Below are 21,401 nucleotides of genomic sequence, written 5' to 3' on the forward strand. Positions count from 1 at the left end.
CCCTTAATCCCCAGAGGCTCGGATGCTCAAGCGATAGGCATTTTTGTCTTAGAAATAAAGCCAATTTCTCCCCAGAAATATTGTAGCCCTGAGGCCCGACTCCAACACTTGCTTTTGACTCTGTTGGAAAGACAGCCGCTTCACTTCATCAGCATCCATCCCTCTGACACCACCTCAACGTCTCCCTCACTCTTAGGCTCATATCTGCTTTGTGAGGGAGCAAAGAGCCACCTGAGGCCTCAAGGGGAAGGAGGCTCAAAACTGGAGTAGAGTAAGATGTGATGGCAAAACTGAGAATCTCGTAGGATTCCTAGGGCCCGAGGCCTCAAAATATTTGTTGAGTTTCTGCTTTGTGCATATTCTAGTTGGTGTTACAGGATGGTGCTTCTCAAACTATAAAATGAACACAAATCTCCTGGGGAATTTATTTTATTTATTTTTTATTTTTGGGGGGAATTTGTTTTAAACTGAAGTTTCTGTAGGTCTAGCTGGGATGGAATTTCGGTGGAATTCTAACAGGCTTCCAAGTGATACAGATGCAGCTGGTCCTCCCACCACACTTTGAGGGGCAGAACTGTAGGAGGTATTGAAATGTCTCATATTGTGTCTGGTTTCATGAGGTATAATAGAGAAAATATCATGAACATCATAAAAATATGCAGCTTCAAATATGACTAATGGACTTCCCAGGTGCTAAGACTCTTCCAGGGGCTAAGACTCTGTGCTCCCAAAGCAGGGGATCTGGGTTCCATCCCTGGTCGGGGAATTAGATTCCACATGCCACAATTAAAAGTTCTACATGGAACAATTAAAGATTCCACATGCTGCAGCTGAAAGATCCTGCATGCCACAATGAAGATTGAAGATTTTGCAACAATTTTGAAGACTCAGTGCAACCTAATAAATAAATAAATATTTGTTTAAAATTGACTAACAAAGCAAAGATATAAATAAATATCTTTATTTATTATAAAGATAATAAATTCTAGAAGAATGATCCAGTAGATTCATATTGGAGGGTCTCCTCAATCACCAGGTGTTTAACAGTAATTGTGGGCTCTAGACATATCTCAGGATCAACGGCAAGACCCTCCTCTTGCCACTGATTCTTACCTTCCTTATATCTGCAAAGGGCATGATGACTGTCGTGTGAGGATTAGGGGAAATCATGGACATGGAATGATGGAAATGATGGAACAGGCTTTGAAAACTATAAAGTGCTTACAATGGTAGGTGTCAAATGAAGCCACCTATGTTTAAGAAATACGGAGCTAAGCTGCTGACAGCTCAGAGGAATGGAATCAAATCAAGTCTGCACAAAAGTTGTCAGACTTCACACAGGGGGTAGACCTGAACTGGGTAGGGTGTGGACAGATGAAGCAAAGGAGTAAATGGTCATTCCAAGCCAAGAGGTCAGCATGGGTTGAGTGAACCAGCATACCATTAAGAAGGGGTGAACTCATAGTGAGGAAGATTAGGAAGTAAAGTCACATGAGGATGGGGGAGGATATCATAAGGATAGTTTAAATGATAATTAAAAAGCTCTAATACTTTATGTACACTGTGAACTTACTTTTGTCTTAAACTTTTGTTAATGCACTTTCAGAATCAGGCATTGTTGAGCACCTCATGGGGCCAGGTAGCTTGCTAGGAACCAAGGATACAGAGGTGAGGCCCTCAAGACTTGGGTGGAGTTTGCCAGATCCAAAGTCTTGTACTTAAGCATGTTAAGCATTGCACCATAGATTCAGGGTTCTAAAGGGGATCGGGGTGTTCCCATCACTTAGTGCAAAGCCTGTCGTGTGGCAAGAGCTTAACAAATGTTGAAATGAATAAAGATTATTTCTCTTGTTCTTATTTTTATATAGCTATAATTGTGGTATACACAATTTTGTATCCTTATTTTTTCACTGAACATTGCATAATTTCCCTGTTTTTATTATGAAAGCTTTAGTTTCTTCCAGTTTTTTTTTTTTTTTTTTAATTTCAAACTTACAGAAGAATTCAAAGAAGGTACAGGGGAAATCTGTACACCCTTCACCTAGATTCACTACTTTTTAACATTTTGCCATGTTTGTTCTATCCCTTCAGCGTTTTTTCCCCCTTAACGATTTAATGCAAGTTTCAGTTGTAATGATGCTTCAGCTCTAAATACTTTAGCAGCCACTCCCTAAGAATAAGGAATTCTTCTACGGGGCCACAAACCATTATCATTAATAGCATTGTCTATTATACAGTCCATATCAATTTTTTTCCATCCCCGCCCCCCTCCCCGCCAATGTCATTTACTTGGGCTTCCCAGGTGGCTCAGTGGTAAAGAATCAGCCTGTCATTGCAGGAGATGCAAGAGATGTGGGTTTGATCCCTGGGTCAGGAAGATCTTCTGGAGGAGGATAGGGCAAGCACTCCAGTACTCTTGCCTGGAGAATCCCATGGACAGAGGAGCCTGGCAGGCTACAGTCTATAGGATCACAAAGAGTCAGACATGATTGAGCGACTGTGTACATACATACATATATATATTTGGGATTTTTTTCCTTCCTGATTCAGGATTTACCAAGGTTCCCCCTGTTGCACTGTTTGTTTCTTTACTCTCTTTAAAATCTTGAAATATTTCCCATTTTTTTTTTTCTTGCTAGTTTGTTTTTCATGACATTGCTCATTTTGAAATGTCCAGGGCAGTTGTCATGTAGACTGTCACACATTTTGCATTTTTTCATAGTTTCCTCATGAGTAGATTCAGGCTTGACATTTTTTTTAAAAAAAGACCACTATATTTGAGATGATGTGGACTTTCCAGTGTGTTACACTGGCAGGTCAGTCAATACTGCTCATTGTCCTTTACTGGCGATGCTAGACGTGATCACTTGGTTAAGCTGGAGTCCATCAGACTTCTCCATTTCACAGTTTAGAGTAAGTTTTGGTGTGATAACCTAAGATTATTAGCTCCCAACATGTTTTACCCAGTGGTCTTAGCTTCCATTGATGATCTATGCTTACATTTGTTATTACACTGGGGATTGCAAAAGATGACTCTAATTCTGTCATTCTGCATTTGTTATCTGGCATTCTTCTGTAAAGAGAGAGTTTCTCCTCTCCCCCACCCCTCCGACCAATCCCTGTGGTCTCAAAAATTAGTAAAAAAAAAAAAAAAAAAATTAATATGGTATAATCCATTACCATCATTTTTTTTTTTTAATGCTCAAAACTGTCCTAAATTGGGCCAGTAGGAGCCCTTTCAAGAGGCTTCTGGATTCTGTTGACTTGGTCTTGCCAGTCTTTAAACACTTAACTTGCTTTCTCACGTAAGATATTCCAGACACAACTTGTACTTACCAGTCTGCGGTCCTTGTACTTATCATCAGTTTCTTTAAAGGAGTCTTACTCCCTTTTGTTGGAGATGGCAGCTAAAAGTTGACTTTGTACTTTAAAAATGGCTATTTAATATCTCATCAAATGAACATACCTTAGTTTATCATTCTGTTTGTTGAGCATTTAGGCTATTTCCATTCTCCTCCCTTCTAAATAACTGTAACAAACATCTTTATGTGGATAACTTTTCCAAGTTTAGGATTATTTCCTTTGGCAAGATTCCCAAAAGTGGAGTTATTGGGGCAAAGAATATATATATTTTTTCTGACTCTTGTTACACATTTTCCACATTATGCGTTTGCTCTCACAGTTCAGTTCAGTCACTCAGTCATGTCCGACTCTTTGCGACCCCATGAATCGCAGCACGCCAGGCCTCCCTGTCCATTACCAACTCCCGGGGTTCACTCAAACTCATGTCCATCGAGTCGGTGATGCCATCCAGCCATCTCATCCTCTGTCATCCCCTTCTCCTCCTGCCCCCAATCCCTCCCAGCATCAGGGTCTTTTCCAACGAGTCAACTCTTCTCATGATGTGGCCAAAGTATTGGAGTTTCAGCTTCAGCATCAGTCCTTCCAATGAACACCCAGGACTGATCTCCTTTAGGATGGATTGGTTGGATCTTCTTGCAGTCTAAGGGACTCTCAAGAGTCTTCTCAAACACCACAGTTCAAAAGTATCAATTCTTTGGCGCTCAACTTTCTTCACAGTCCAACTCTCACATCCATACATGACCAATGGAAAAACCATAGCCTTGACTAGACGGACCTTTGTTAGCAAAGTAATGTTTCTGCTTTTTAGTATGCTATCTAAGTTGGTCATAACTTTCCTTCCAAGGAATAAGCGTCTTTTAATTTCATGGCTGCAATCACCATCTGCAGTGATTTTGGAGTCCAAAAAAATAAAGTCTGACACTATGTCCACTGTTTCCCCATCTATTTGCCATGAAGTGATGGGACCAGATGCCATGATTTTAGTTTTCTGAATGTTGAGCTTTAAGCCAACTTTTTCACTCTCCTTTTTCACTTTCATCAAGCAGCTTTTTAGTTCCTCTTCACTTTCTGCCATAAGGGTGGTGTCATCTGCATATCTGAGGTTATTGATATTTCTGCCGGCAATCTTGATTCCAGCTTGTGCTTCTTCCAGTCCAGCGTTTCTCATGATGAACTCTGCATATAAGTTAAATAAGTGGGGTGACAATATACAGCCTTGACGTACTCCTTTTCCTATTTGCAACCAGTCTGTTGTTCCATGTCCAGTTCTAACTGTTGCTCTCACAGAAGGTTTTAAAAGTCAACGACTTTTATGTGTTAAGACCGGTGACGTTGTCTCACTTCTCTTTCTCCTTTCTCCTGTCTGCTGACCTCCTCTCTGCTTAAAACCCTCTTCTCCCAAACTTTTCTTAAAATGACACTGTTCTCTTTTCTCTCAAGACAAATCCTCTCTTCCTCCCTTAACCTGCTAAATTTGCACATGTCCCAAAGCCTAGTCTTTAGTGCTCACTTCCCTTGCTGGGTACTGCGTGGGATGTCGTTACTTCTATTTGCTTGCCTTTGAATGCCCAGTTCCATTCTGAGCTCTCATTCCTTCTGGTTTTGTCTTCTTCTAAGTCTGGCCCTTGCTTTTGGTCTCCAGCCTTGCCTTGTGTTCATCTCTGTCCACAACCTTGAGAAGACAAACATATCCCAAATATATGAATTCTGTCCTTAGATACTCTACATGTAGATGAAGCTTCATTTGAGCCATATTTTGTATTTGTCTGGTATAAAAATAACATGGTTCTGTGTTGCAAGAATACAACTTAAAATGCAGCCATACAGCAAACTGGGCCACTTATTTCATTTATGGACTCCATAAGATATCTCTGTTCAAATATTTATGGGGAGGCTGTATTCTTGGAACACAAACATAGTAGGATTCAGTTCTACCTTCACTGAACTTGAATTTTCTAACTTGAGTGGTTTGTGATTTAAGTTGGATTCTGACAATAAGATAAGGAAGAAATGGAAGTCCAGTTCAGTTCAGTCGCACAGTCACGTCTGACTCTGTGGCACCGTGGACAGCAGCATGCCAGTCTTCCTTGTCCATCACCAACTCCCAGAGCTTGCTCAAACTCATGTCCATCAAGTCGGTGATGCCATCCAACCCCTCCTCCTCCTGCCTCCAGAGGGTCTCCAAATGAATTCTGACCTTCCAATCTGACCTTCCAACCTTAAATCAAAAGAGGGCCGATTCCCAGCAAAGTCCAGGCTCCCATCCAAACGTTTTTTATAAGCAAGGTAAGGAATTCCTTTCCCTATCTTATCAACCCAAACAGAGTTCCACCCTCCCCAACCAGGAGACTGGGCCTGGGGTGAAAAAGGACTCAATCAGGTGGGTGGAGAGTCCCCCTAGGGTATGTATAGTCTTCCTGTAGAGGGAGATAGGCTACCAATGCAAATCTAAGATTTCAAGTTTAGTCTGATTTCTGGGGGTGAGGAGGAAGAGAAGATGTCACCTGTACCATGCAAGAAGCAAGGGGGACAATATATGTGCATACATGTATCAGATGACCCTAAGTGGTAAAGAACCCGCCTGCCAATGTAGGAGATACAAGAGAGGAGGTTTCAGTCCCTGGGTCCGGAGGATCCCCTGGCGGAGGGCGTGGCAGCCCACTTCAGTATTCTTGTCTGGAGAATCCCATGGACAGAGCAGAGGGAGGACTACATTCCGTAGAGTCGCAAAGAGTCGGACACAACTGAGCGACTTCGGATTCACACGCATACATATACAAATATTTATTTATACAAAGACTGCCACAGAAAAACACATTGGAAACTGACGATGATTGCTTAGATAGGGTGAAGAATGAGAGGGAGACAGTTTTCACTGGGCTTGTGCTTTGAATTCTCTATTTGCAAATGAACACTTTTTTTTTTTTTTTTTTAATGCATGAGAAGGAAAGAAATCGCGAGGCCACAGGGTCTTTGTTTTATTGGTATAGGAGAATGATTTTGACACTGATTTTCAATTTTTTTCAGGAGGGAAAGGGTTACAATTTGTTTGCTCTAATGCTGTATTCAGAGGATTAAATGAGAATTATTGAAAGTGGCGATCACATGTGGTTCAGCTTTCAAAGTAGAGAGATGCAGCGTTTCGTTTCAAAAAAGTGAGTTATGATTTATATAAAACGCCGTGGACTAGAGTGGGAAAAGGAATTTAAAAGTGGAGCCTCCTTGCCGTGCCATTGTTGCCACAATGCCGTGACTCGGATTCGAACCGAGGTTGCTGCGGCCACAACGCAGAGTACTAACCACTATACGATCACGGCGAGCTACCGGAGACCTGTCAGGAGAGCTTTCGGATTGTCTTCTTCAACAGTTATAGGCCTTCCCATTCCGCACGTCACCAAAAGGTCCACCTATGGGGCGGGTTCAGGCCTAAAGCCGAGTCTGAGAATGCGCAGGCGCATTGCTCTTTTGCCAGTTACTCCGGTTCTCTCCAGTTTGGGTCCGTTAGCTACCCGAGATGGTGGTGATGCAGTAGGAAAGAGTGGGTTCCATGTAAGGGAGGTGGGAGTTTAGGGGGTACCACTTGGGCAGTCCAGGGACGGGACTGACCGGAGCTCAGAATGTTCACAAGCTGTGTAACTCGTCTTCCTTGGAGGAATCCCGTCTGCTGTGCCCTCGAGACCCTTCCAGCACCGCAGACCGGCAGAGGGGAGCTCCTCAGGGCTTCTCCTCCTTGTTGATTCCCCGAGTGGCCGAACGGTGCCTCTGAAGGAGAACACCCCAGAATTGAACTGGCCACTTAGAAGGGACTCCGTGAATGTATCTCAACCTGCTGCTCCCCTCATCTGCAGCACCCCCTTCCTTGCTTCCCTTGCTCCCCCGACGGCATTGACTCGTCCGCTCACCGGTGCTTCCGCCGACCCGGTGCCATCCTCTGTTGTGTCCTTGGGCGCAGCAGGGAGGGAGCCCGATTTTCCTTCTGGATACATCGGAGCTCTTGTCCCCACGGCGCCTAGAACCAGGCTGAGTCCACAGTAGGCAGTGGCTTTTTGCTAAACTGAGAACGTGCCACTGGTTCTAATGAGTGAATCCAGAGGGACAACCCATCTTTCTCCATTGTCATCTGCTCTAATCACTGCCCCCCTTCCCACCCTGCAGAACAGCCGGAAGGATCCTGCTAAACCCGAATGGAGTCTCACTCCTCTAGCTCTCTTCCCAAACCCCTCGACTACGGAGCCTTTTCCAGCTCATCTTGTGGACTTCCCTTAGTGTCGTTTCCATTTCTTAGTTACTTGCTTTCAACAGGTCCTTGAGAAGCGCTTAATACTACCTTTCAGACCAGGGTCTGTAAGCGTCATGGGGATGAGATAAAAAGAAGACCTGCAAAGAGGAATTCTCTTCGTTCCATTCCAAGACCTTAGCTCACGAGACTATCCTGGCTGCTTGCTGCTTGACAAATTCCCTTTCTGCCTTACTTCCAAGGTCACTTCTTCTGCGAAGACTTCTATTACCGGAAGCCCATTTCCAGTGCCGCTATGGAAATTTGTACATATGTCAATTTTAGCACTTTGCCTCTTGAGTGTTCTGTGCTTTGTTTGGGTTGTGCCGGATAACGTGTGTAGCCCAGTGTAAGCGGAAGCCTATATTCTTTCGAAATCCAGTGTAGCCAGACCTGGCGTAAATATCGTTTCTGTCACAAGGGGATTGGGATCCATTTTCGAGGAAATTGTCACAAACTGAAGATTTAAAAAAAAAAAAAAAAATGGAGGAGAACGCTAAAATGCAGCCCCCTTGCCGTGCCACTGCTTTCGCAATGCCGTGACTCGGATTCGAACCGAGGTTGCTGCGGCCACAACGCAGAGTACTAACCACTATACGATCACGGCGAGCTACTGGGGACTTGTGTCGCTCACTTCTCGCCTGAGCTCTTCTCTGTTTAAAGCCCCGCCCCCTGGCTGTGACACTGCTGGTGCCCGCCCATCTCAAACCTCTCCTCGCTGCCCGTGCGTACGCAGGCGCACTGTCTTTCAGCTGTCTCAATATCAGTCCGCACTCACCCGCGGATCAGATCCCACCGCTTCACTATCGCGGTGCGAGGTGTCTTGGGGTTACTTACCCCGCATCTCGAAGGAAGTTGTGCTGTGGCCCCGAACTGATTTTCCTTCTTGTGAGAGTTAAGAGACAGCCCCATTCCCAGCCAGAGCCTGTTCAGACAGCACGAGCGCCAGGGCACAAGGGGTGTAAGAGGAGACCGGCGCCGCCATTCGGACGACCTGCAGGCGCAGGCCTCACATCCCTTCAGGCTGCGTGAGATTCCGGTCCGCAGGCCCGGCGTCCCAGGGGTCCTTTAGTTTGCAAAGTACTTTCACGGTCCAGGCGGACGACCAACAGAGACTTCGGCCCGGAGTCTACGGAGCCTCTACTCCGCTTCAGGCTTTGTGCCAGAACCAGAGGGGCCGATAATGAGCGACTTGGGCAGGCTGCGATGGCCATCTAGACGAGGAGGACACTGGATGACGCGTTACTCGCGGCGTCCCAGTAGCTCGCCGTGATCGTATAGTGGTTAGTACTCTGCGTTGTGGCCGCAGCAACCTCGGTTCGAATCCGAGTCACGGCATTGTGGCAACAATGGCACGGCAGGGACGTCTTTTTTTAGACTTGGGAAGCCGTCTTCTTCTGCGGTTGTTCCCTAACTGCTTCTTGACATTAGGTCAGGGCTGAAATTATATTAATAACTAGGCAAAAAGTGAACCCAGGGGCTTCAGTGAGTCGGCCAACCGTCATCTTCTGTGTTATAAGACTGTTTAATTTGGGGAGGTTGTTCCGTCTGGTACTCAATCTCTTTCCTCATTTGCTATCAGTGGTGAAATGATAAACTGGGTTCTCTAAAAAAGCCTCACACTTGCTAGTCAATACTTTGGAGTGCAGGGATTATAGGAACACTGTGCAAACATTTATTAAGAATTAGAAGCGTGCAGATTAGACAATACACTGTGACTAGCGAAAAATCTGGGCGCTCTGGACGGATTGGTACCGGTAGCCACTATGAGGTTGCGGAAGAGAGTTTGTGGCCTCGGTCTCCTCAGCCTTCTAGGTGGGAGGGCTTTTTCTCCTTGAGAATTTTTTTTTTTTTTTTTCCCTAACCTACCTCAGGTTTAAAGCAAATATTATTCGTTACTTTGTTTTGTGAGCACTTTATCCAGGTTCAGCTAATTTAAGTCTGCCATTTGGCAATGGGCAAACGGAAGTAAGTTTTGGAGTTGGCTTTCAGGTGGCTGGGCAGCGGCTGTATCAATGTCAAGGAGGGAATGGCGTAGGACTCAGTGAATAATGAGTCCCTCCAGCTTCTCCCAGAGGACCTGGGGGGAGGGGGGTGCGGGGCGGGGAGCGGGGAGTGGCAGAGTAAGTCAGGAAGAAGTGGGGTTGTGCTCTCTTTACTGACAATCTGTTTACAAAGGCATACTGAACCCTGTAAAAGCAGGAGACTGTGGAGTGCTATAATTTTCCAGGTCTCCTTACTGCCACTTCCCTAAATTTGATGAGTGTAAAGCCACGCAACAGGACAACTCAGGTCACAAGAGAATGGAATGAGGAAAGGTGAGCCGGAGAAACTTGCCCGACTCTGGACACTGATTTAAGTGTTGTCCATATAGAAAATCAACATCACCAGCAGAAAAAGAACCAGCCAACAGGAATGTGACAATCTCTGTTCCTCTGACCACTTAAATAACTATACAGGTTTTAAAATCTGCAACCTGGAATAAGGTGTTAGGGTAGGAAGCAATGAAAGGATCTGGCTTTTCCCCAGTGGCCCTCCCTCCAACCCCCTGTTCCTCTCCTGCTGGTGCTTCAGTGCTGGGCAATGAGCTGCTCTCAGAACGTGGAGAGAAGTTCTGGCACAGTCACTTTCTAAGAGCAAAAGGAGTCAACCAAGAAAATAAAACCCACAAACATACACCATTGGATGTAACCCATTTTAGCCTTTCACGTCCAATCCGAGGCAACTGAAGTGTCTTCTGAGGTCAGGAATGTAGTAAAGAAAGCTGAACAGAAAGTTGCCAGGTGCAGAAAGATTAACAGAGGGGCAATGTGTTCTCTTAGCTTCTGACTGCTGACCTTCTTGGCAGATATACAGATATCCTGGAGATGGGTGTATCCAGCTATCAAAATGACACAATATCCCCTCACTCGATTCCTCTTGCTCTGATTTCAGGCCCATAAAACAGACTTTTGGTAATGATACACCAGCCCACGTAGACATTCCTGCAGGGAAAAGCATTGCTCTGAACAAGTTTCTGATTAGTTGGTGTTTGTTCTTATGTTGCCATTTGGTTTAGACCCTTGAGTCTAGTTGGTATGATTCATTTCCCTTCAGTCTGCTTATCTCTGGGTGTGCTGACAAAATGTGGAGTTTCTAGGCTGGCAAAGCTGAGAGCTAGAGACACTGGCCTGGGATGACCTCATTGAGACTACTGCTCTGGGACACCCTCTCTGAGCCCTCAGCTCCCTCCCCTTGACTTCTTGATTTAAACCACATTTTTCTGTTTCTGATTCTGGGAATGTGGTCCCTTCCACTGCCGCTTCCAGCTGGAAGGCGGAGCTCTTCTCTAGGGTCTCAGCATCAGGAAAAAAGCAAGCAAAGCTTCGAGGGGCAAACCTTGAAGGGAACATATGTTTATATGCTTCACAGTGTTTGCTTAAACAATCAACCCCCTTGGCTTTCTGGTCAGACTTGGTGCATCTGGAGTTGTGACTGCTGTAGCTGCCAGTCACCACACGGGTGCAGTACAGACTGGACCAGCATCCTTTGGTGTCACCTGGAAGCTAGTTCAGATTCAGAATCTTGGCCCACAAACTGGAACTGCTGTATCAGAATCTTCATTTTAACAGGATTCTCCACAGATTATTCATTTGCACCATAGAGTTTCAAAAGTGCAGGTATGGTTGAGAGAACCACCTGACTGTAATGGAGCTCTTCATTATTTACGCTGTGAATTTTTGGGGTTAGTAGAAGGGACCTGCCTGAGTCTGCTGGGCCTCATTGTCTACTGGGCTTTATTGATGGGGGTGAAAGGGAGGTTTTGAGGAGGAGAAGATGGATTTCTGGGAGGGAGTCACTGAGGGCCCATGTTTGGGAGCACTTAGGAAGGAGGCAACAGCGCTGGATGTAGAATGCTGAGGCCGGATGAAACTTACTCTTGAATATACCACTTTGACTTTAGCCCCTATAATACTGAGCCCATTCCTCAGGGATTCTCTGGACATTCAGGACTCAAGTTTCAGTTATTCATTCATTCAGCAAACTAGCATAGTGTAGCTAAAGTGCTGTATGTCATCGGGAGCTGCAAAGCTGTATATGATACTTCTTGCCCTAGATAGTTATTTTCTAGCTGGGAGAAAATGCTAGCCTATAGCAGCAGTCAGAAATGACACAAGAAATGCTGTAGAAGAAAGACATCTCTTGCTGCAGTGGAAGAAAATTCTCCAAGGAAGAACTGACATAAACTTCCAGAATTGTAAAATTATTCAAGTTTATATCCAGCACTTCCCTCATTCTGATCCCCTTTCACCTCTTTATGTTGTCCTTATCACATTAATTCTCATTCATTTGATCAACTATTTATTAATGGCCTACTATGTGTCAAGTAGTGTTCTAGTTTCTGGGGTTATAGTAATGAATAAGGCAGATACGTTGCTCTCGTAGACCTATATTCTAGTGCAGGAATCAGAAAGGAAAGTTAAATCAAAAATAAACAAGAAATTGTGCCAGTGGAAAATAATGTGTTAATATTATCCTCTTGTTCCCTGCCTATTATCCCCTCAGCTCCTTTGTCTATAGAAAGTATGATGACAGATAATAATAAATTGCACACATTTGCACTTTTTGTCTAATATACACAACTGTATAACCACCTCCACAGTCAAGATCTAGAACATCTAGGGACTTCCTTGGTGGTCTAGTGGTTAAGACTTCAGTCTTCCAGTACAGGGGGCTCACCCTCAATGATTTAACTAAAAGGTTGTTCAGAATAAAATTGGTTTTCATCTTACCTCTGATTTTTGCAAACCTCTATTCTTGTAAATATATATTGCCAGCGTCATCCTGTCACTGGATGGGACTCTTTCAACGGCCTGACAATGGGCTCTTGAAGGGGTCCCACTTCAGAATCCTTGGAAATGAATTGTCAAAGGAGACATACTGACAAAACAAAAGGAGCATTATTGAAAAGGGGCACTCAGGCAGAGAGCAGCAGGGTAAAGGAACTGGGAAGATTTGCTCTGCCACGTGTCTCACAGTCTCAGGTTTGATGGTGGTAGGGTGAGCTTTCTGGGTTGTTTCTGGCCAATCATCTTGGTTGTGCCTTCATTTGATCTAACTCAGGCCCTTCCTGGTAGTGAGTGCATCTCTCAGTCATGATGGTTTTCAGCACAAGGATTTCTGAGAGGTTGGTGAGACATATTATCACCTGGTATCTCCTTCCCTTCTTGGTCCCTCTTAGGTTTTCTCTGGGTTGTTTTTGGGCCCCACACTGATTTTGTGTCCTTTTGAAGCATCCTGAAGTGGCAGACTTAAGCAAACCTGTTACTGGTTGTGCCTGGCCAGGGCAGGCAGTTTTGGTCAACAGTTCCCTAACAATCCTATTATCTTTAATTTGCTTGGGTCTCAGAAGGCATAGTACAGATTTTACGGTTCTTGAAAAGAAAATCGTTGGAATGCTTTATTTATATTAAAAATATTCTTAAGTTATTTAGATATACATGACCAGTTTTTTGGCAGTGGAAACCCTGGCAATTTTTAGAAAAATTTGTTGGGTCAATTCTGAGTGATTTAGGGGTCTGCTTTCCTGGAAACCAGCAAGGCAATGAAAACTCAGTCACTGGACAACAGAGCATCTTGAAATTGTATACAACAGCTGGTGACTTGCCCTAAGGTACTTCCAAGGTAATGCAAAGGCCCAACATTTTAATAAGGCAGAATGCTGGGATTGGAAAATATGCAGAAAATGAGTCTGATAACACTTCATAACAGCTTTATAGAAAAACCCTTAGGTTTCCAATGGTCTCTTTTTAGCTCCCCTCCTAGGCAGTTGGTTATGTATCTCTTTGGAAAGGGCAATAGTCTTTGTGATTTTTGTCCAGCACTATGACTGCCCCAAGACATGGCAGTGATACAGGTACAGTTGTAGTCAACATAGTTCTCCCACTTCTTGTCTCTGACTACTGATCTGCACACTCCTCCCCTTCTCCTTCAGCCTATTCTAATAGGGCTCCTACCTGCCACCCTCTTCCTACCCTGGCCCCACCTCACATATATATGTATGACTTTATAATCAGGTCCCATACCCTGGGGTCCTGTTCTTTAATTTCCAAGATAATAAGTTAATCATCTAAGGTCTTATCTTAAATGGTTTATAATTGTTTATTAGCCTTTGCTGAGGTTTATGCTGTGCCAGCATCAAGGGCTTTATTAGTTTTCTGTCTCCTGGGAAATGGGAAACACTATCATGTCAGCAAGCCTGCTTTGCTTAGCTTCACTCTCTTTTAGACATAAGTTCTGGTATCTAAGCTTTCCCTCTCAGGACTCTTGAACCTTCTTTCTTCCAATTATTTTAAGAGAACTTTATCCAGTTCCCTTCTGAGGGAGCCAGCTGACCTACTAAATGGTTGAAGAGTGTTAAAAGTATTATCCTTCTACCCCAAAGTAACATGACCATTTTAATGGAGACATCTTAAGTCCAATTTCTTGATGCTGAGACCATGAGACCAAGACAGACCAAGGGAGAGAAGATTCTCTGTACCACCAGGGCCCCATGGTATGCCTGGATTTTCAAAGCATTCTTGTTCTGCAAAATCTGCCTCATTTGCAACTTAATATCTAAGATATGGCAGGACTTCCCTGGTCGTCTAGTGGTTAAGACTCCAGCTTCCCCTGCAGGGGCATGGGTTCCATCCCTGGTCAGGGAACTAAGATTCCACATGCCATGCAGTGAGGCCAAAAAAAAAAAGGCAAAACCCAAATGGAAAAACAAGCAGAAATCTGAAATTCAGTTAAAGTTGGAAAAACAAAATTCCCATTTAAAAAATATCTTAGATGTGGCAAGGGAGAAATGGAGTATGAGAAAATGCAGTGTTGGTTCCATTTGTGTGGATAAAAGATACATAACAGGAAGGAATGTGGCTTGGGTAAGAGCGGGCCTAGAAGGTTTGTCTGCTCGCCGGGACCTCTCTGAGCATAAATCTGAAGTATTATAGAGGAAGCAGGTGTCTTGTTCTGCTCAGGCTATCATAACAAAATACCATAGACTGAGTGGCTTAAACCTAATGTATGTATGTATTTGTGCTGGCCAGTTTATTTTCTGATGAGGACTCCCTGACTTGCAGATGTCCATCTTTTTGCTTTGTCCTCACATGGTGGAGAGAGAGTGACTACTCTGGTGTATTACTTTATAAGAACAATTTTTTGTTTGTTTGTTTATCAGTTGTTAAGTCATGTCCTACTCTTTGCGATCCTATGGACTGCAAAACACCAGGCTCCCCCATCCTTCTCTATCTTCTGGAGTTTGTTCAGATTCATGTCCATTAAGTTGGTGATGCTATCTAACTATCTCATCCTCTGTTGTCGCCTTCTCTTGTCCTCAATCTTTCCCAGCATCAGGTTCTTTTCCAATGAGTTGTCTCTTCACACCAGGTGGCCAAAGTATTCAATAGTAATAACAACAATAGTTCTATTGGATTAGGGTCTCTTGCCCTTATGACCTCATTAAAACTTAATTACTTCCTTACTGTAAATATGGTCACATTAAGGTTTAATGGTTCATCATATGAATTGGGGGTTAAGTAAGTAAGTGTTAGTCACTCAGTCATGCCCGACTCTTTGTGACCCCATGGACTGCAGCCCACCAGGCTCCTCTGCCCATGAGATTTTCCAGGCCAGAATACTGGAATGGGTAGCCTTTCCTTTCTCCAGGGGATCTTCCCAACCCAGAGATCAAACCCAGGTCTCCCACATCGCAGGTGGATTCTTTACCAGCTGAGCCACAGGAGGAGCCTGAATTGGGGTGAGGGGGGCACAATTCAGTGCATTAGCAGTGCGCTTAATCCAGACCCCTTGCTCTGTGCCCCAGAAGGGTGGGGGCATGTCCTCCAGTGGTAGAGCCAGCATTTGGAATTTTGGAAGCAGGGATTGGAGGCTGGAGTGAGGCTTATAAATCTCTGCTAGGAGCTGAAGGGCACCCTGGGTACATGTAGTGATACAGTATTTAGTGTTGGCTTACACAGTGTGCTGCCCAGCACCCACATAGGCCTGGATCTCTTAGCATCCGAAGTTCCTCTGCTCAGAAGCTCTAACTTCTGTGGCCCACAGGTCCACAGCCCTGTGCCAATAGGTGTTCAGTTTAAGGGTTGTGAAAAGGACTCCCTGGCCTCCAAAATTCGTTCAGTCAACAACTAAAGAGTCAGGCACTGATTTAGGCACAGGGAGAAAAAACCTGACTATGACAAAGCCCACCTCCCTCTTTTGCTCACCAATTTTGCAAAACCCTTTACAGGGCAGAGAAACTACATAGTTACTTCCTGACTTTGGTTCCCAGGGAAGCAGCCAATCTCTGATCTTTTCCTGAGGACAGATTTTGATCAGGCTGGAGAGGAAGAAGACAGGATGGAGAAAAGGGAACAGAGAGGGGGCTTTAGTGCTGAAAACTGGCTTCCCAGTCATCTGTGCTGTCCTTTATTGGATGTCTCAGACATGGCCTCTCCTTTCCATGCCCCTATCTGACCCAGGCAGGGCCCCTTCTCCTACTCTTTGTGATATGGTCAGTGGTTTCCTTGGAAAGGCTTGCACAGGTGGAGAGGATAGGAGGGAAATGAGATGGTGGCCACCACTCTGTTCCATCTTTCTTGCAGGCAGGTTCTACTCTTTTAGGCAGTGGAGTCAACAGGTCTGGAAGAGTTCTTGAGAACTGACCTATGGACTGAATCACAGGCAGAGTTTACAGACTTCAAAGTTAGTGCATCTGGGCTGCCCTTCCCTACTATCAGAGTTGCCTTAATTCCTTTCTGGAGGATGCCATTATATCAAAACTTATCTTCATTGCAATACGTGCTTCTAGAAGGCTTTATCAGGAACTGGAACAGCTTCCTGGGGAGATGTGAACTGAGGGTCTGAATCAGTGCCCCAGCTGCAGTGCCCCTATCAGTACCCTCTGATTAGGGGAGACAAGGGGACTTGGGAACCTATGGATTGGGAGTTCTCAACTCTACTTGAGAAATACCCAACTGTTTGGATTCAAAACTAAGATTTCCACTTATCAGCAGTTGGGCAAGTTGTTTAACCTCTTTAAGTATTTCATCTTTCTAAGCTTGAATTCCCTTGTGTGGAAAACTGGGATAGTAATAGTACTTTCCTCAAAGGTGTATGGATAGGAAGAAAATGAGTGAAATACATGTCAGGCTTGGAGTAGTGCCTGAAATATGATAAATGAACAATATAACTTAAAAAAAAACAAAAGGATCCATATTAGGATGTTTATACTTCAGGTACTAAAGTTTTGGGAGCATCTTACCATTTATACAGACATTTTTTCTCCTTTCCCTTTTGTTCTCATTTAGTAGGCAGACTCTCAATCTTGTAGGCAGGTAAACTTATCACTTCCATTTTGCAGAAGTGGGACTTGAGATTCAGGATGGTTAAAATACTTTCCCTAAAGGCACGAAATCATTTCTCATGGAGTCTCTAACTCCAGATCTCTCCAATCCTGCCTTAAAAGTTAAAAAGAAAAAAAAAAAAAAAAAGAAAAGAAGAGGAAAGAGAGGTAGAGAGAAAAACCTTGAAATGCTTAACAACAAATATTTTGGTCAAGGATTACTTCCTTATAACTTGTTTTTCAAACAAGAATAGACTTTCACCAATAAGGTATACTTAGAGCACCTAGGAGGGTCAGAAGTGAGAAATGAACACCAACTTTCCTAGACTTTGTCCACCTTACAATTTAACCATGGGAAATAATTAGCCAACTACAGATCAATAAGGAATACTAGAGGTTAGGCTTCTCTAATCAGAAGCCAAGGCAAAAGTCTCCCAAGAAGTTCAGCAAATAGAAAATAAAGATTCTAGTCACAGTCCTGTAAGACTAATTGTGGGAGGTTGTTGTTAATGCTGAATCTCTAGACCACATGACTGTGTTCACAGGGCCTCACTGAGTTCTTTACGAGCCTCATTCATTCCCCCATAAAGCCTTTAAAAAATATTAAATAATTAATTAGTCAGGCTGCACCGGGTCTTAGTTGTGGCACATGGGGTCTTTGATTTTCACTGGGGCATGCGGTATCTCTTAGTTAGTTGCAGCATATGGGATCTAGTTACCCAACCAGGGGTCAAACACCCAGGCTCCCTGCATTGGAAGCATAGAGTCTTAACCATGAGAGCACTAGGGAAGTCGCTCCCAGGATAAAGCCTTGACTGCTCAACCACCTGCTCCCTGACACACACACCCTCATCTCTGTCTGTCTCAGTCACCAGCTCCACTCTGCAGGGACTGAGGTGGTCCACACAGGAGTTTGGGAAGCTGTTCCCCAGAGTTCCGTCTATCACAGCTTTCTTAGGCAACACACTGCAAGATGTAACAGAGGTGGGAAACAGAGAGGAAGGGGTATGAGAGACAGAGATGAAAGAGAGAGGGAAGTAGAGTCAAAGAGATAGAGAAATTACAAACAGGATGTCGAGAAAGAATCTTTAGGAATAAGATATCTTTTTTTTTTTAGGAATAAGATATCTTAACACCAGAGCAGAAAGGTTAATTCCTTAGGACTTACCATAGTTTCACTCTGCTTTCTGTGGTGAGAGAACATTTGGTTGATCTTTCAGTTAGGTATTTCTAGAAACTCTTTACTGAAAGAAAAGGTTATCTAGTGCTTGGTTTTTTAATTGGCCAAGACCAATGCTTGCGGTATGGAAGGGTATTTATCATCTCCCTCCTCTATTTTCACACCCTTTACACTTTCAATGTCTCATTACTCTGAAAGGAACCTGTGTGGGAGACAAAGCTAAAGAGAAAAAGACCTTAAATTTCTCATAGGCAAAATTTAAAAGACAACAGAATTCCATAAGAAATGGCAAACATTTCAAAAAACAAATCATACTTGAATATAGAAAACATTAAAAAATAAAGGGGTCCTTGGAAAACACTTGTGATTACTACCCCTTTAAATCTGCCATTTAACTGTCCCCAGTAATTTGCATGGGCTGATGTTTAGGGTCCACCCTTTCCAAAACTGTGACATTGAAGAGATGGATCTTTAAATACTTTCCTTTGCACCCCATTCCATGTCTTTTTTTTCTCCTTCACAAGGTCTTCTCTCAGGGAACTTCCCCTCTGATGAGAGGGAACAATAGCCCTAGCTCTAGCCCAGACCCTGTACCTGGCTCGGACATATGCCTAGCTCTACACAAGGCCAAGTGAGGCAAGTACCTCTGCGGGGACAGAAGGAGAAAGTAAGGATAAGGACTGCTTTACCTAGAGGGTAGCAGAGGGAATTTGGGAGGAAATGGCATCTGACAAGATAAGTGTAATTTCATGTTTAGAACAATTGGTGCTGAGACATCAGTGAATCATCTAATTGGAAAGGACCTTCAGGTTTTTGGGAGGACAGAATGAGGGGAGACTTCTCAAGGTCCCAGTTAGAGAGAGGGACTGGATGTCATCTTCATGAAGTGGAAGGTGTATAATAGACTGTTGGATTCACTGCAGGCCCAAGTGCGCGACCAGCAGAGCACAGAGTCCCGTGCTGACCAGGCAGTTGTTTGCAGCTTGATGCCCTGCACTGTCCACAGTCAGTTCAGTTGTGGTTAACAAGACGATCTTAAAGGTCCATTTTGCTCTAAAAATCTGTTAGATTCTACAAGATAACCTGCCTCACTCCTCCAGATAACAGCTATTTTATGACCCTGGCTGGCACCAAGGCCAAATGGAATTGAGCCTGGGAGGAGTGGGAGGGCCGCGAAGTTCTTTTCCTTGGAACTTGATTTTTTCAATTACCTTTCTGGAAGCACGATAATTTCTCAATCTGTTCTCTTTTTAGCTGATAACAAGATAATGTAAATATGTATCCACTTAACAGTAGCTCAATTCATGATTGGAAAGTTGAAATTTTCAGTTTGCTAGTTCTCTGCCTATCCTTTAAATGTAATTCCTTCGTTTTATTTATTTATTTAAGTCATGCTGCATGTGGGATCTTAGTTACCCGACCAGGGATCAAATCCATGCCCCTGACAGTGGAAGCATGGAGTCTTAACCACTAGACCACCAGGGAGGTCCCAATTCCTTCATTTTTTTTTTTTTCCAATTCCTTCATTTTAAACAGTTTTCCTCCAAAGATTGCTAAATGACATTAGTGTGGTATGAACACTGGTAGACCTATCCTTAGAGTTCAAGAAGGGATCACCCATGTGGGAAGATTTCATGGGTTCCAGAAAGGCCCTGATGATCAAAGCTATGCTAACTAACTCCTTTTCTTAGGGCATGATTTCTTCATTATTTGTTATCCAATAAGTGTTTATCAAGTACCTGTTGTGTTACAACCCTAGGAGAAGCACTGTGCATTTGATCTGCAAATGATGCAAATGTTTTGACTGTTTGTTTGTGTGTTTGTGTTAACTATGTTACCAGGCTGCTGGAGAGCCTTCCTGTCAGTCTGACAGATGGTTGAGTGCATCATAGAGGAGACTGGAATTTGTTTGGAGGTGAGACCGGAGCAGGAATGGTTTCATGGGTGTGCGACCTTGTCAGTCACACAAGGCCCACTCTCAGAGGGGTCCCATGCTTGCTTTAATGCTCTGCCGTCAACATCTGGTAATTCTTTTTTTGATCAAGGAGGGGCACGTTTTAGTTTCACACTGGGCCCCACAAATTATGTAGGTGGTCTTGAATAAGAGATTCTTCTGGAGAGAATTCTATATCTGGGGGCAGAAGACTATAGGAATAATAATACAAGTTGCATAGGAGTGGAAGAAAAGGCACCATACAGTGAGCTGTGAATTTGTTCATAATTATTTGTTGAATTGAAGTTAGGGAAAAAGCTGTCCCTATCAAGCATTTACTTATCTCAATAAGGAAACATTTCATATAAATCAACTCGATTTAGGATTCTGTTGAGTGGACACTATAGTTACCCACATTCATTCTTAAACTAATGCTGCTTTGTTACAGTCAACTACCATTCTGTTTACAAAATGGTAGTCAAAAAAAAAAAAAAAAACAACAATAATGAAAAAAAAAATCACACAAAGAAAGAGAGCAAAAACAAACAAGCAAAAAAATGATAGGCAAAGTTTTTATATAGATGTCTGCTTCACCTCTTTGCCTATCCTCTGCCCTCCAGTGTAATCTGCTATTTTTTGAAGCTGTGGATCTGAAAGTCCTAAAAGGCAGAATGAAGACTTTTTAATTGTATCTATTTCTGCTGAAGAACCCAATACTGATCTTCACAGGCCTTTATTAAAAAGCTTCTTCCTGGAACTTCCCTGGTGGCACAGTGGATAAGAATCTGCCTGCTAGTGCAAGGGACACAGGTTTGATCCCTGGTCCGGGAAGTTTCCACATGCTATGGATCTAAGCCTACGAGCCACAACTGCTGAGCCCATGTGTTGCAGCTACTGAAGCACACGCACCTAGAGCCTGTGCTCCACAACGAGAAGCTACCACAATGAGAAGGCCACTCCCTACAGTAAAGAGTAACCCCTGATCTCCACAACTAAAGAAAGCCAGTACAAAGCAACGAAGACCCACTGTAGCCAAACTGAATAAAATTAAAAAGATGCTATGGGGGCTTCCCTGGAGGTCCATTGTTTTTTTTCTTTTTTTAAAAAAGCTTTTTTCCAGGAGGACAGGACCCTTGTCCGTGTGGGTCACGACTGTGTCCTCAGCATCTAAGGCTGCATCCAGCACAATAGTAGGCACTCATAATTACTCATAGATTTCCACTTCTGGCCAAGACGGAGTGACAGGGTCCAGACTAACTCTCATCGTAAACAAGTGAAAAGATTT

General features: G+C 43.7%; 1 protein-coding gene and 3 non-coding genes across 4 annotated transcripts in view; 1 reads left to right on the forward strand and 3 right to left on the reverse strand.

Moving 5' to 3' along the window:
- Positions 1–8,867, reverse strand: part of SHF (Src homology 2 domain containing F) — a 29,673-nt gene extending 20,806 nt beyond the window's left edge. The window contains exon 1 of the mRNA XM_061157051.1: positions 8,477–8,867. Coding sequence (XP_061013034.1) covers positions 8,477–8,551 — 75 coding nt within the window. The 5' untranslated portion in view covers positions 8,552–8,867. The remainder of the gene's footprint in view (positions 1–8,476) is intronic.
- On the reverse strand, positions 6,609–6,680 carry TRNAH-GUG (transfer RNA histidin (anticodon GUG)). The gene has a single exon. It is a non-coding gene; the product is annotated as a tRNA-His (tRNA).
- TRNAH-GUG (transfer RNA histidin (anticodon GUG)) lies at positions 8,175–8,246 on the reverse strand. Its single transcript has one exon. It is a non-coding gene; the product is annotated as a tRNA-His (tRNA).
- A 38-nt stretch (positions 8,868–8,905) lies between the features above and the next one.
- Positions 8,906–8,977, forward strand: TRNAH-GUG (transfer RNA histidin (anticodon GUG)). The gene has a single exon. It is a non-coding gene; the product is annotated as a tRNA-His (tRNA).
- Positions 8,978–21,401: the final 12,424 nt, after the last annotated feature.

The sequence above is a fragment of the Dama dama genome, chromosome 12, assembly GCF_033118175.1.
Source record: "Dama dama isolate Ldn47 chromosome 12, ASM3311817v1, whole genome shotgun sequence".
Classification (NCBI taxonomy): domain Eukaryota; kingdom Metazoa; phylum Chordata; class Mammalia; order Artiodactyla; family Cervidae; genus Dama; species Dama dama.